General features: G+C 44.4%; 1 protein-coding gene across 1 annotated transcript in view; it reads right to left on the minus strand.

Moving 5' to 3' along the window:
• The window catches only part of CNTN4 (contactin 4), a 910,670-nt gene that overhangs the window by 25,435 nt on the left and 870,265 nt on the right, over positions 1 to 14,970 (minus strand). Inside the window, exon 15 of the mRNA XM_038772663.1 lies at positions 4,357 to 4,474. Coding sequence (XP_038628591.1) covers positions 4,357 to 4,474 — 118 coding nt within the window. The remainder of the gene's footprint in view (positions 1 to 4,356; positions 4,475 to 14,970) is intronic.

Below are 14,970 nucleotides of genomic sequence, written 5' to 3' on the forward strand. Positions count from 1 at the left end.
GTGAGATCCGACTGAGAAAACTTTCCAGGCTCATCTGTCATTGAAAGCTTTTTTTCAATCAATCAATCAATCAATCGTAATTATTGAGCACTTACTGTGTGCAGAGCACTGTACTAAGCGCTTGGGAAGTACAAGTTGGCAACATATAGAGACAGTCCCTACCCAACAGTGGGCTCACAGTCTAAAAGGGGGAGATCACAATTTCAAATAGGACTACAGTCTAAAGGATCACACCTTACAGTTGTCTGCATGCTATACCTTAAATTTTAACTTGATTTCTATCCATTTCATTATTTCCACCTAGATACTTAGTCCATTTAAAGGAGAAAATTAGATTTAATTGATGACACTGAAATAAAAGAACAGAGGGCTGTTGTAATGATTAGGAGGCAAAGTGAAAATACTAAAGACACAAAGCTGCACCAATTTTAAGCCTAAGACTCGCGACAGAGCAGTTTAATGCTTTTCCAACAAACCACAGGTGCACACCACAGGAAAACAGGTGCTTATGAGGGGTACATAATAACAAGGCTGATCCGTAATATACTAGACCAGAATCAAGATCAGGGGTTACACAAGAACCTGCTAATCCCCCACTTTGTCTTCAAGTCCACTGCCAAAATGCCACTGAGGACAGGTCACACCATTTAGGGAAAAACAGGGCACTGAATAGGGTTTTGAAGAACTATTGGTGATATTCTGAAGTAAGAACACACACAAGGCTACATGCCTGCATTTGGATGTGCAGCATTGTACTCAGCTTGCTTTAGGGAGAGAAGCAGTTTTATAGAGACTCAGGTATGCCCCTATCCAGTGAGGCAAAATTTATCCTCTCAATCTCATTTCTCCCTGGAATCCCTAGAAATCTTCGACTTGGCTCTGATTAATTTGGCACTGTGACATTTCAGTAATGTCAGTTTAATGTCACTCAGATAGGGACATGGTAACCCCTGGGTCTTTCCTTGAGACCTTATTAGAGCGGTAAACCCCAGAACGTCAATATACTATTTTCTATTTCCTCTTCGGCTTCTGCACCACAATGTTCCCGTACTTCTGTAAACCTCTTTCTTCACTGCTGTGGTTTCTATGTGCTTTACATTTCTGGTGCAGAAGTTTTAAGAAGATAAGTAACACCCTTTCAGTTAGAAATGAGAAATGCAGTGTGTGCTCAAAAAACTCCAGAAGGGATTTAATCAATAGGCATGGCTAGAACACAGAAAGGTAAGGAGGGGGCAGGCTGTCCAGCTGGGTATTCAACCTTGGGGAGACAATTCTTCTCCTCACCAGGCCAGTCTGTCACGTGTGAAGATCACGCCGCTCTTGACTGTTTACCAATCTTATTTTCAGGAAATTACCCAACTGATGTTGTGATGAGCACCGTATTTTGAAATGCTTGTGTGAAAATGTTTATCCTCCAAACCAAACAATTATATTGGAAAAGAGGCCTCCGGTGGGTCAACTCCAGCCCTCTAGCTAGTGCTAAGAGACTCTGCTAGAAGAAAAGCCATCTCAGTTATAGTAATTACTGAGTCTCTGCCTCCCACATGCCTCACAGGATGCCTGCTCGGTTGAGCTGGCACATGCCATTTGATGAGCATCTGTCATTAGCCTTTCTATAGATTTACGGAGATGAACCATCAATGATACAGACTCCCTTCCCGCATGTGGTGGGAAAAATAGCGGGACAAAGCTAAAGCTATCGGAGAATGATAAAATCTAAAATTACAGGGCAGAGAGCAGAGTAATTTATTGGGTTTTTTAGCCGGTTATACTGTAGAGTCTTCTAGATTACTGCTTGCAAATTCCTCTTGGTATTTAATGTTGGTATTTAATGTTATTTTCAGCGAAATGAGGTATACAGGATCATTTAAGAACTTCAAGTATTATGAATTTAAATATTTATTAGTCTAATTTATTGGTGTTTAAACTGCTGATTTGAAAATTATCCTAATTAAATGGAGGATAAATTCTCAGCAGCAGAATGATTTTGCCCCTGAGGGGAGCAGACAAGCCACGGTTGTTTTCTTAAATGGACAATAATCATTTTCCATATGTTAGCTTGTGGCAGATTCTTCCAGGCTTGATCTCAATCTTCTCGCCTGCCCCCTGAACCATGTGAACCCATGTTAGAGATTCTGAAGTCTAATGAAAACAGACCCTGGTTAAAGCCAATTGCATGGAATCGGCTTGCAAATAAGCACCCCCAATTTAACCGATCTCAGCAATTCTTTGCCGAAATGATTCCCGGATAACTAAAAACCAGCATTCTCTATGGCTCACTGACTTTGTGACTTACTTGAGTAAGTGGACCAGGAGCTAACTTCAAGGCTGTCTTAAAAGAGATGTTTTCCCTGGAATTGCCTATAAAGTAGGGATGCTTATCTATATACCGTAAGAGGCTAGGGAAGTTTCCCTGCCTTTATTACAGTTTGAACACCTTCAGAGTTATTGTCATGTCAGAAATGCCAATTGTCAAAAAATATCAAGTTGTGGATTTTCAAATCTTTTCTCTCTTCTTTAAAATAACACTTAAAATGGTGGAACGACTAGGTAAATAATTGAAGACTATCACTCCCAAATCAATACAGTCTTGGCAATAGCAGTCTGAGCTTGGCTTTACTGTAGTAGCAACACTTTAACTTCAAATAGGAGAGAGCAATCCTAAGAATGGATTTCCGGGCTGCGGGTTTCTTTGGCTAGTCAAATTCTGCACACATTTATACAGATAACTCTTGGTTATCTGTACTATTAGGATAGAAGAGATCATTAAAATTCACAGAGAAATAAAAATCCCATTTTAACATCTGACCCCTCCAAACCATTTACTAGATCTGCTAATCAATAACATAATCAGTGGGTTTGAGATTCCCCTTGCAGGGGAACGGCTAAAAGGTGGGCAGCTAAAGGGAGACGGAGGAGATGGAATGAATTTGGACCAGGCAACTTGGGCTTGAATACTTAAGAATTTTCTGGAAATCTGGGGTTTGTTTGTTACAAGCCTGTAGCTGCCATCATCACTTCAAATGAGGCAACAGATTAACATCAGTTTCGACAGCCTGGCCAACACTGCTCTATTGAACGCAGAGCTCTTGAGTGAAACTAGAAAAGGAGAACTCTTGCCCTCCTGATAATAATAATAATGATGATGATGGTATTTGTTAAGCACTTACTATGTGCCAAGCACTGTTCTAAGTGCTGGGTTAGGTACAAGGTTATCAGGCTGTCCCACGTGGGGCTCACAGTCTTAATCCCCATTTTACAGATGAGGTAACTGAAGCACAGAGAAGTTAAATGACTTGCCCAAAGTCACACAGCTGACAAGTGGCGGAGCGGGATTAGAACTCACAACCTCTGACTTCCAAGCCCATACTCTTACATGTATTGCTCCATTTGTACTGGAAGAGCTGGAGCTGGATATTGAGGGGCCAGAGAAACTCTGCTCTTCAGACTGCCTCAACTCACACTCAGCTCCGGGGCTCTGAGAGTCCTTACATGCTCTGCAGCTCTTGGCTTGCCGAGGAGGGGTCAGTACTCTTTCTGGGACCAAATGGTCACCCCGTCCAAAGGCGCTGGGACTCTGGAACAGGTCCAAGGGGTCTGGCCAACAGGTCCCAGAGCTGAGCTCTGACAAAAATAAAGCATTACTTACACCCCCAACTCCTCTGCTTCTAGCTCCTCCTATTTTCCTCCTCGGGCCTGAGACACCCTCTCCGCTCACTTCCTCTTTTTTCCCCAGATGGTAGTATTTAGCCACCAGAAAACCCACATGCAAATGGGTAATATGGAAATATATCCAGTCCCCAAATCTACTCCATCCGAGAGGAAAAAAGGTCTAACAAATGAAGGGAACAATGTTGCTGACCAGGAGGCAACCAACTCATTTATCTCCCAGGGGCATCTGAATCAAAACTGGTCAATACTAACCCGAAACCATTTCGAACTAGTGATCTGAAACCAACTGCTTTAACCCCTTTGGAGCATCTAAATGCCTTGCTTGATAGCCACACTTCACCCCGGTTGTTTTTATTAAGGCAAGGCTATCCGGAAAGACAATATTTACTCTAAGAGGTTGATACATTGCATCCTCAGGAAATATTTCGGTTGTAAAAGAAATTAATGATTTTTGCTTCAGGCAGCTTCTGAAAATACCGTCTTGAAAACATGAAGATAAGCACACATATACAGAGATTTTTATGTGCGGTTACATGCTTCCTTAAAAAACTGGGTGCATGGGGAGTTTTAGCTTACTGTTTACAGTAATTACGAGTGGTTGGGATTTTAATGGATAGTTATGAAACCACATACCGGAGAAGATACTGAAAAGGACACTTTTCTTAAAAAAAATAATTCACATACCTCTCACAATCAGGTCTGCAAAGGCTGATAGCCTGTCCACACTTGTTTGTGCCATGCAGACATATTTCCCAGCATGCTTCAGTTGGATGCTTCTGATCATCAAATCGCCAGCTGAATCCTGCTGATAAAGTAGTGAAAGTAGCCACAATTACTTTTTAATGAGCTCTAAATATCATTATCACATGAAGGACACTGTGACTAATGGATTTATTTTACACTGCCTGATGAAAACATTAGTTATGCAAGCCATGGCCTATTAAAAATATGTGTGCCTGCCTGGGAGGTCAGAGTTATACCATTTCCAAACTATGCCTTTGACAAGGGACAGAGGAGTCTGATTTGGGTCAGGTAAAACATTTAATCATTACAGTGAGGAGTGGAAACTTGCAGTACTTAGACAATCTCACTGTACCCTCCAGCTAGTGCCCCATTTTCTTGTTCCCATTCCCATTCAAGCTCCTCAAACAGGTTGAATACATCTGCTGCTTCCACTTCCACTCCAATCCAGGGGGATCAAACTCTCCAAGGTCACCAATGCCCTCTTCCTTATTTTATCTTATGGTTTAATCCTTCCTTGACCTCTCAGCCACCTTTGACACTTTAGATCACTCCCTTCTTCTGGAAATCTAGCCCAGGTCTCTCCTAATTTTACTTCTACCTCTTTTACCTTGAGGGCAGGGATTGGGTGTACCAACTTTATTGTATTGCACTTGGTAAATACTCAATAAATACCACAGATAGACTGAGGGGTATCTGTGTGTGTGTGAGAGAGAGGGAGAGAGAGATTGAGGCATCTTTGTTGAGGCTCACTATTGAGGCTTAGAATTTCATTTTTTAGCTCTAGTACATGTAGAACACTCAGAACTATTATGATAATAAAACACCTGACTGTACAGATGCAGAAATTATACCTTATCGCCACCAAATATATGGACAGAAAGTCCCATAATGTTTATCTTTTGGTCCTGAGCTTCCCTAGGGAAGATCAAGCAGAGACCATTGTCCTTTCAAAAGTCCAGTAGAGGCTTTGAGTTTAGCCAATGTACAAAATCTTCATGAGAAATCCTTTCACTCACCCTCTACAGTTATGAAGAGTTCTTACTCAGTTTTTTCCTTCCTGAGTTTAACTGAACTTGTTACAACAAACATGGACAGGGAAAAACACATTCAGGGGGAAGTAAAAACTCAAGGAAACCTTCCTCTGTAGCAGTGAAATTATATTCATTCAATCACCCAGTCATTCATTTGTATTCATTGAAAGCTTACGGTGCTCAGAGCACTGTACTAAGAGCTTGGGAAAGTACAGTGGCTCAATGGAAAGAGCACGGGCTTTGGAGTCAGAGGTCATGGGTTCAAATTCTGGCTCCGCCAATTGTCAGCTGTGTGACTTTGGGCAAGTCACTTCACTTCTCTGGGCCTCAGTGACCTCATCTGTAAAATGGGGATGAAGACTGTGAGCCCCCCGTGGGACACCTGATCACCCTGTAACCACCCCAGTGCTTAGAACAGTGCTTTGCACATAGTAAGCACTTAGTAAATGCCATCATTATTATTACAATACAACAATAAACGGACACATTCCCTGCTCACAACGAGCTTTCAGTCTTAGACGAGGGGGAGGCAGACATCAATACAAATAAATAAAATTACAGATAAGTACATAGTGCTGTGGGGCTGGGAGGGGGAAGAGCAAAGGGAGCAAGTCAATGCAGAAGGGAGTGGGAGATGAGGAAAAGTAGGGCATAGTCTGGGAAGGCCTCTTGGAGGAGATGTGCCTTCAATAAGGTTTGGAAGGGAGGGAGAGTAACTGTCTGTCAGATTTGAAGAGGGAGGGCATTCCAGGCCAGAGACAGGGGCTAGAGGTCGGCAGTGACACAGGCTAGATTGAGGCACAGTGAGAAGGTTAGCACTAGAGGAGCGAAGTGTGAGGGCTGGGTTATAGAAGGAGAGAAGCAAGGTGAGGTAGGAGGGGGCAAGGTGGTGGACTGCTTGAAAGCCAATGGTGAGGAGTTTTTGTTTGTTGTGGAGGTAGATGGACAACCCGTGGAGTTTTTTGAGGAGCAGGGTGACATGTCCTGAATGTTTTTGTAGAAAAATGATCTGGGCAGCAGAGTGAAGTATGGACCGGAGTGGGTTGAGACAGGAGGCTGGGAGGTCAGCAAGGAGGCCGATGCAGTAATCCAGGCAGCATAGGATGAGTGATTATATCCTCAGCAGACTGTATCAAATTGCCCAAGTTAAAGTCTGATCCAATGAAGAATTAACCTGCGTTCTCAAGGGAATGCTAACATTCCATCCACGGTCTGGCTGTTAATCGTCTCTGTATTCACAGCTTTTTTTAGCACTATTGTTCTATACTTTCGCATCACATTTCATTTTCTCTCTGTTGGGGGATATAAACATGTAATATGCTAAAAAGCATTTAAACTCTGTGGTAAAATGCTGCTCTGTAGTATGAACTCACCAAGTCCACCGGGATTTTCACTCACAGCAAACAGGAGGTAAATGCTAAACACCCTCATTTTCGGTTATTGAATTGCACCGGGCCAGGGTGCACAAATCTGGGAGAATGACTGACACACTGACTTTAAAGCAGCATTTAGCCAGACAAATAGGCCATTGTATTCATTTGAGGCTTAATCTTTTAAAGTAATACATACTATGTTTCCTGAAATCTATATTGACAATTTTTGCAGGTGTATGATTCCTGGATTTCACTCATTCATTCAGTCGTATTTATTGAGCGCTTACTGTGTGCAGAACACTGTACTAAGCTCTTGGGAAGTACAAGTTGGCAACATATAGAGACGGTCCCTACCCAACAAGGGGCTCACAGTCTAGAAGGGGGAGACAGACAACAAAACATGTGGAGAGGTGTCAAGTCATCAGAATAAATAGAAGTAAAGCTAGATCTCCAGTGGCTACCAATCAACCTACGCATCAGGCAAAAACTCCTCACCCTCGGCTTCAAGGCTCTCCATCACCTCGCCCCTCCTACCTCACCTCCCTTCTCTCCTTCTCCAGCCCAGCCCGCACCCTCTGCTCCTCTGCCGCTAATCTCCTCACCGTGCCTCGTTCTCGCCTGTCCCACCATTGACCCCCGGCCCACATCCTCCCCCGGCCTGAAATGCCCTCCCTCCGCACATCAATCAATCAATCAATCAATCGTATTTATTGAGCGCTTACTGTGTGCAGAGCACTGTACTAAGCGCTTGGGAAGTACAAGCTAGCAACATATGGAGACAGTCCCTACCCAACAGTGGGCTCACAGTCTAGAAGGGGGAGACAGAGAACAAAACCAAACATAGTAACAAAATAAAATAAATAGAATAGATAGGTATAAGTAAAATAAATAAATAAATCCGCCAAGCTAGCACTCTTCCTCCCTTTAAGGCCCTACTGAGAGCTCACCTCCTCCAGGAGGCCTTCCCAGACTGAGCCCCCTCCTTCCTCTCCCCCTCCTCCCCCTCCCCATCCCCCCTGCCTTACCTCCTTCCCCTCCCCACAGCACCTGTATATATGTATATATGTTTGTACGTATTTATTACTCTATTTATTTTATTTGTACATATGTATTCTATTCATTTTATTTTGTTAATATGTTTTGTTTTGTTCTCTGTCTCCCCCTTCTAGACTGTGAGCCCACTGTTGGGTAGGGACCGTCCCTATATGTTGCCAACTTGTACTTCCCAAGCGCTTAGTACAGTGCTCTGCACACAGTAAGCGCTCAATAAATACGATTGAATGAATGAATGAATGAATAGATGGACATCATTAACAAAATAAACAGAATAGTAAATATGTACAAGTAAAATAAATAGAGTGATAAATCTGTACAAACATATATACAGGTGCTGTGGGGAGGGGAAGGAGATAGGGCGGGGGGGATGGGGAGGAGGAGGGGAAAAAGGGGGCTCAGTCTGGGAAGGCCTCCTGGAGGAGGTGAGCTCTCAGTAGGGCTTTGAAGGGAGGAAGAGAGCTAGCTTGGCGGATGGGCAGAGGGAGGGCATTCCAGGCCAGGGGGAGGATGTGGGCTGGGGTTCGATGTCGGGACAGACGAAAACGAGGCACAGTGAGGAGGCTAGTGGCAGAGGAGCAGAAGGTGCGGGCTGGGCTGTAGAAGGAAAGATGGGAGGTGAGGTAGGAGGAGGCGAGGTGATGGACAGCCTTGAAGCCCAGGGTGAGGAGTTTCTGCCTGATGCGTAGGTTGATTGGTAACCACTGGAGATTTTTGAGGAGGGGAGTAACATGCCCAGAGCGTTTCTGCACAAAGATGATTTGGGCAGCAGCGTGAAGTATAGATTGAAGTGGGGAGAGACAGGAGGATGGGAGATCAGAGAGGAGGCTGATGCAGTAATCTAGTTGGGATAGGATGAGAGATTGAACCAGCAAGGTAGTGGTTTGGATGGAGAGGAAAGGGCGGATGCGATCTCTAGAGTCACATGAGTATTTTTACATGATTCTATTTCAGCAAATAAAACTATAAAAATTAAGAATGGAATCAACTAGAAGTATCAAAAGTGTCTGGCTTATAAAATCCATCCCTGTAGACTGTAAACTCCCTGTGGGCAGGGAATGTGCCTACCCTCTCTATTGTATTGCACTTCTGAAGCATTTAGTACAGTACTCTCCACCCAGGAGGTGCCCAATAAATCCCATGGATAGATTGGGCATTAATAATAATAATAATAATAATAATAATAATGGCATTTATTAAGCACTTACTATGTGCAAAGTACTGTTCTAAGCGCTGGGGAGGTTACAAAGTGATCCGGTTTTCCCACGGGGGGCTCACAGTCTTAATCCCCATTTTACAGATGAGGAAACTGAGGCCCAGAGAAGTGAAGTGACTTGCCCAAAGTCACACAGCTGACAATTGGCGGAGCCGGAATTTGAACCCATGATCTCTGACTCCAAAGCCCGCGCTCTTTCCACTGAGCCTCGCTGCTTCGCCCCCACAGAAGGACTTCTTTCATGGGAGGAGGGGGTGCAAGACAACAGTAGGTGGAGTTTGACTGCCTTTCTACTTGTTTTGTTTTGTTGTCTGTCTCTCACCTTCTGGACCGTGAGCCCGTTGTTGGGTAGGGATTGTCTCTGTCGTGGAACTGTACTTTCCAAGCGCATAGTACAGTGTTCTGCGCGCAGTAAGTGCTCAATAAATACGATTGAATGAATGAATGAATGACTTCCAATTGCCCAAGTCTCAGTGTGCCTACGGCTACCAAAGGGGCTTTGCTTACAGTCGGTTGTGCTGGGATTCCACTGCCCGAGAACCCATTTCTCCAGATTTTCCGGGTCCTGGATGTGGGCTGGGTCAATCGCTTGAGGCAGTTGGACAGTTGTCTCCCCCTCTCTTCTATATGGTCTCAATAGAAGCAGTGTGCTTAGTGGAAAGAGTACGGGCTTGGGGGTCAGAGGTCATGGGTTCTAATCCTGGCTCCGCCACTTAGCAGCCGTGACTTTGGGCAAGTCACTTCACTTATCTGTGCCTCAGTTCCCTCATCTAGAAAATGGGGATTAAGACTGTAAGCCCCACATGGGACAACTTGATCACCTTGTATCTACCCCAGTGCTCAGAACGGTGCTTGGCACATAGTAAGCGCTTAATACCATTATTATTATTATTATTTTTATGGTTTCAATATGAGAAGCAGTGTTGCCTAAGAGAAAGTGCATGGGCCTGGGTGCCAGAGGACCTGGGTTCTCAATGTGGCTCTGCCACTTGTCCACTGTGTGACCTTAGGCAAGGCACTGAACTTCTCTTCACTGAACTGTACCAAGCACTTAGTACAGTGCTTTGCACACAGTAAGCACTCAATAAATACGATTGATTCTCTGTGCCTCGGTTTCACCATATGTGAAATGGGGACTCAATACCTTTTCTCCTTCCTATTTAGACTGTGAGTTTCATGTGGGACAGCGACGCTGTCTGACCTGATTTTCTTGTACCTACTCCAGTGCTTAGTACAGTGCTTGGCAGATATGAAGCACTTAACAAATACCACACATTATTTTTCTTGTCGCTGCCTTTTTGGCTGGGTTCAGCAAAGGGGTGAGCCAGGAGGAATGCAGGAAGTCTCTCAGGGGCACAGATAGCCCCTTTGCCACACAGCAGAAGCAATAAGAAAAGGGAGAAGCAGCTTCAACTTCATTTCCCTCTCTCCTTCTGGAAAAATGCTTCATTGGAAAAGTCATCTGTCCACTGGATAGGGAGATTGGTCTGGAGCAACCAGCAGGCCCAAGATCCTACATCCCTAGGTCATAAATCCCAACCTTTTCATGCCGCTTTTATGAGAAGCAGCATGATCTAGTGGAAAGAGCACAGGACTGGGAGTCGGAGGTCATAGGTTCTAATCCTGTCTCTCCCACATATCTCCTATGTGATCTTGGGCAAGTCACTTAACTTCTCTGGGCCTGTTACCTCATCTGTAAAATGTGGCTCAAGATCATGAGCCTTTTGAGGGACATGAACTGAAAAATAATAATAATAATAATAATAATAATAATGTTGGCATTTGTTAAGTGCTTACTATGTGTCAAGCACTGTTCTAAGCACTGGGGCGGATACAAGGTCATCAAGATTGTCCCACGTGCGGCTCACAGTCTTCATCCCCATTTTACAGATGAGGGAACTGAGGCACAGAGAAGTTAAGTGACTGGCCCCAAAATCACACAGCTGACAAGTGGCAGAGGCGGGATTAGAGCCCATGGCCTCTGACTTCCAAGCCCGGGCTCTTTCCAGTGAGCCACGCTGCTTCTCTGAATCCAACCCTATTTCCTTGTATCTACCCCAGGGCTTAGAACAGTACTTGGCACAAAGTAAGGGCTTAACAAATACCATTATTATTAGTACTATTATTATTTTCCGGGGTTCTGTGGGTGTGGGCTTTGTGACGTAAGTGGTTCTTAAAGAGGGTAGGCACAGATCCCTCCCAAAGTAGAGAAGCAGTGCAGTCTAGTGGATAGAGCATGGGCCTGGGAGACAGAAAGACCTGGGTTCTAATCCCGGTTCCACTACTTGTCTGCTGTGTGACCTTGGGCAAGTCACTTAACTTTTCTGTGCCTCAGTTACCACATCTGTCCTGTGGGACATGGACCGTGTCCAACCTGATTAGCTTGTATCTACCCCAGCGCTTGGTACAGGCGCCTGGAACTTAGTAAGCACTTAGCAGATACCAGGAAAAAGTTGGGCTCTGGACCCTAGAAAGCTTTGCACATCTTGGCAAATGGGACTGTTGGCAAGTGCTTCTGCATGGGGGCAGGAGAGCCTCATTGAGGGCATATCTCCTCCAAAAGGCCTTCCCTGACAAAGCCGTCCTTTCCTCTTCTCCCATTCCCTTTTATGTCACCCTGACTTGCTCCCTGTAGTCATTCCCCCCCACCTCCCCCCACAGCCCCACAGCACTTATGTATATATCTGTAATTTATTTAATCATATTAATGTCTGTCTCCCCCTCTAGATCGTAAGCTCATTGTGGGCAGGGAATGTGTCTTCTTATTGTCATGCTGTGCTCTCCCAAGCGCTTAGTACAGTGCTCTGCACACAGTAAGCGCTCAATAAATACTATTGAATGAATGAATGAGTGGTGGGAGTGGTTGTGCATCCAAACCCAGGACCTCCCTTGCTTCCCACCTCTGTGGCCCTTTAATCAATCAATCAATGGTGTCCTGCCCCTCCTGGAAAGCTGTTGCTGTGCAGGATAATGGAGGTAAAGGAGAAACGAGCAGGTACTCAGGGCTCAAAGTTATTGATAACTATTACACCCAGGGTGACCATAATTTATGATCTGGCTGAAAAGTCTCCATTTGGAGGATTTCCCAGCTGTCCCATCTGATTATTGAAAAATCTCAGCAAAATCACAATATGAGCTGCAGATCTCTAAATGGAACTGAAGATAGCTCAGTGCCTCCTTTGATTTCTGAAGGTGCTGCTGTGATAGGAGTTTCCTAAGTCCCATTTTTGTATCAGGGTCGGAGTTCGAGGACCTTCACTCACTAGTCCAGGAAGACGTAGAGAACAGAACCCCTTTCTCACACTAACTGGGGGAGACAAATTGGTCATCATGACACTGGAACACTGTCATCAGATGTACCAGGTGTCTTACCATTCCTCTTTGGTCACTCTAACTCTGGTAGACAAAAATCTATACTTGGAGATTTACCCTTCAGTCATTTGTTATTTGCCCCACCCTCCGCCCCACAGCACTTATGTACATATCTGTAAATTCTTTATATTAATATCAGCAGAGTGAAGTATGGACTGGAAGTGGGGAGAGATAGGAGGCTGGGAGGTCAGCAAGGAGGCTGATGCAGTAATCCAGGAAGGATAAGAAATATGATTGATTGAATGAATAAATGAATGTTACCAAGAAACTACCTGCTGGTCCATGGCAGAATGGCATATCTTCAGCACAATGCTGCTATCACTTCAACCATATAGTTGAAGCAGCGTGGCTTAATGGATAAAGCGCAGGCCTGGGAATCAGAAGGACCTGGGCTCTAATCCCAGCATCGCCACTTGTCTGCTGTGTGACCTTGGGCAAGTCAATTAACTTCTCTGTACCTCAGTTACCTCAGCTGTAAAATGGGGATTAAGACTACGAGTCCCATGTGGAACAGGGACTGTGTCCAAATTAATGATCTCGTATCTATCTGGCTCTTAGAACAGTGTGGGCACACAGTCAATGCTTAACAAACACCGTAAAAAATGAACAAGTCCTACTTGTAAAAACCTTTCTGTGCATTTCAAAATGAGCTGCAGCCCTGCCCACCTATTTGCCTGTGGCACATGGTGCTCCAGAGGGAACACAATTGGCAGGAACAAGTGAGTGTATTTCAGGACTGAGGCTCATCTATTTTTCTCTACAGGAGACATCGTCATCATCATCATCAATCAATAAATGATTAGTGGTACCTACTGAGTGCTGACTGTAGGCAGAACACTGTACTAAGCACTTGGGAGAATATAACAGGGTTGGTAGACATAATCCCTGCCTTCTATTTAGACTGTGAGTTCCATGGGGGACAAGAACTGTGTCCAACCTGATTAACAAATATCTACTCCAGCGCTTAGAACAGTTCCTGACACATAGAAAGCACTTAAAGTATAGAACAGTAATAATGACAATACAAGAGTAACCACTGTAATGAAGGAGCTTTCAGTCTAGTGGAGGATCAATCAATTAGTGGCATTTATTGAACATTTACTACTGTGTGCAGAGCCCTGTACTAAGTGCTTGGGAGAGTACAATACAACAGAGTTAGCAGACACGTTCCATGCTCACAATGGGCTTACGGTCTAGAAGGGGAGACAGTACAGTGCTCTGCACACAGTAAGTGCTCAATAAATACTCCTGAATGAATGAATATTAATATAAAGAATTTACAGGTATGTACACAAGTGCTGGGGGACTGAGGGTGGGTACAGCTCCAAGTGTTGACTTTTGTCTACAAAAGTATAGTCAGAGTAACGAAAGAGAAATGGGCTTAGAGTCTAGTGACAGCTCCTAGGGCTTTCATGATGCATCCAGTCTGTGGACTTGAAAGGGTCTCCCAGAAGATGGGAATTAGATCAAGATTCCTTGTGGCAACCTCAACAGGTAAGAGGGGAGGGTGAAGAAGACAGGATCTAGCCCATTCATATTTTCCCATGGCTTCAGTTACCACCTCAATGAGGGCAACTTCCAAATCTACCTCACTTCATTCAACTGTATTTATTGAGAGCTTGCTGTGTGCAAAACACCGTACTAAGCTCCTTCACATGGAAAACCCACTGGCATCTTAAATGCAAAATAGCAAACCTGAACTCATCTTATCCCCTAAAGCATGGTTGACAAATCCACTATCCTCCCTGTCTCCCAAACGAACACCTTGATGTTATCCTTCCACATTCATTCTGTCTCTAAAACTAATCTTATGGCCACATCACCTTAGTTCTTGCCCTTGTTACCTCCAGCCTGGATTACTACATTGGCCTTCTTACTGGTCTCCCTGCATCCCCTCTTTTTCAGTCAACCTACATTCATGTGCCTGAATCATCTTCCTAAAATGCCATTCAGAATGCATCACTCCCCTCCTCCTCAAAAACATCCAAATATCCCCCTAACTGCAGGAGTTGCTCAAGGCTCAGTTCTGGGTCCTCTTCTATTCTCTATTTACACCCATTCTCTTGGAGAACTCATTCTTCAGTCACTCGTATGGCTTCACCTATCATCTCTACACAGGTGATTCCCAAATCTACCTCTCCAGCCCTGACATCTCTCTTGTATTTCCTTCTGCCATCAGCACTTCTCTATTTGCGTGTCCTGCTGACACCTCAGATTTTACATACCCAGAACAAAACTCCTCATCTTTCCACCCAAATCTTGTTCTTCCCAACTCTTTCCCACCACTGTAGACAATACCACCACCCTCCCTGTCTCAGAAGCCCATAATCGTGGCATTATCCTCAACTCCTCTCTCTTATTCAACCCACATATTCAGAATGCCACCAACTCCCGTTGGTTCTACCTTCACAGTGTCTATTGAGTGCTTACTGTGTGCAGAGCACTGTACTAAGCGCTTGGGAAGTACAAGTTGGCAACATATAGAGATGGTCCCTACCCAACAGCAGGC

Source organism: Tachyglossus aculeatus, chromosome X1 (assembly GCF_015852505.1).
Source record: "Tachyglossus aculeatus isolate mTacAcu1 chromosome X1, mTacAcu1.pri, whole genome shotgun sequence".
Lineage (NCBI taxonomy): Eukaryota > Metazoa > Chordata > Mammalia > Monotremata > Tachyglossidae > Tachyglossus > Tachyglossus aculeatus.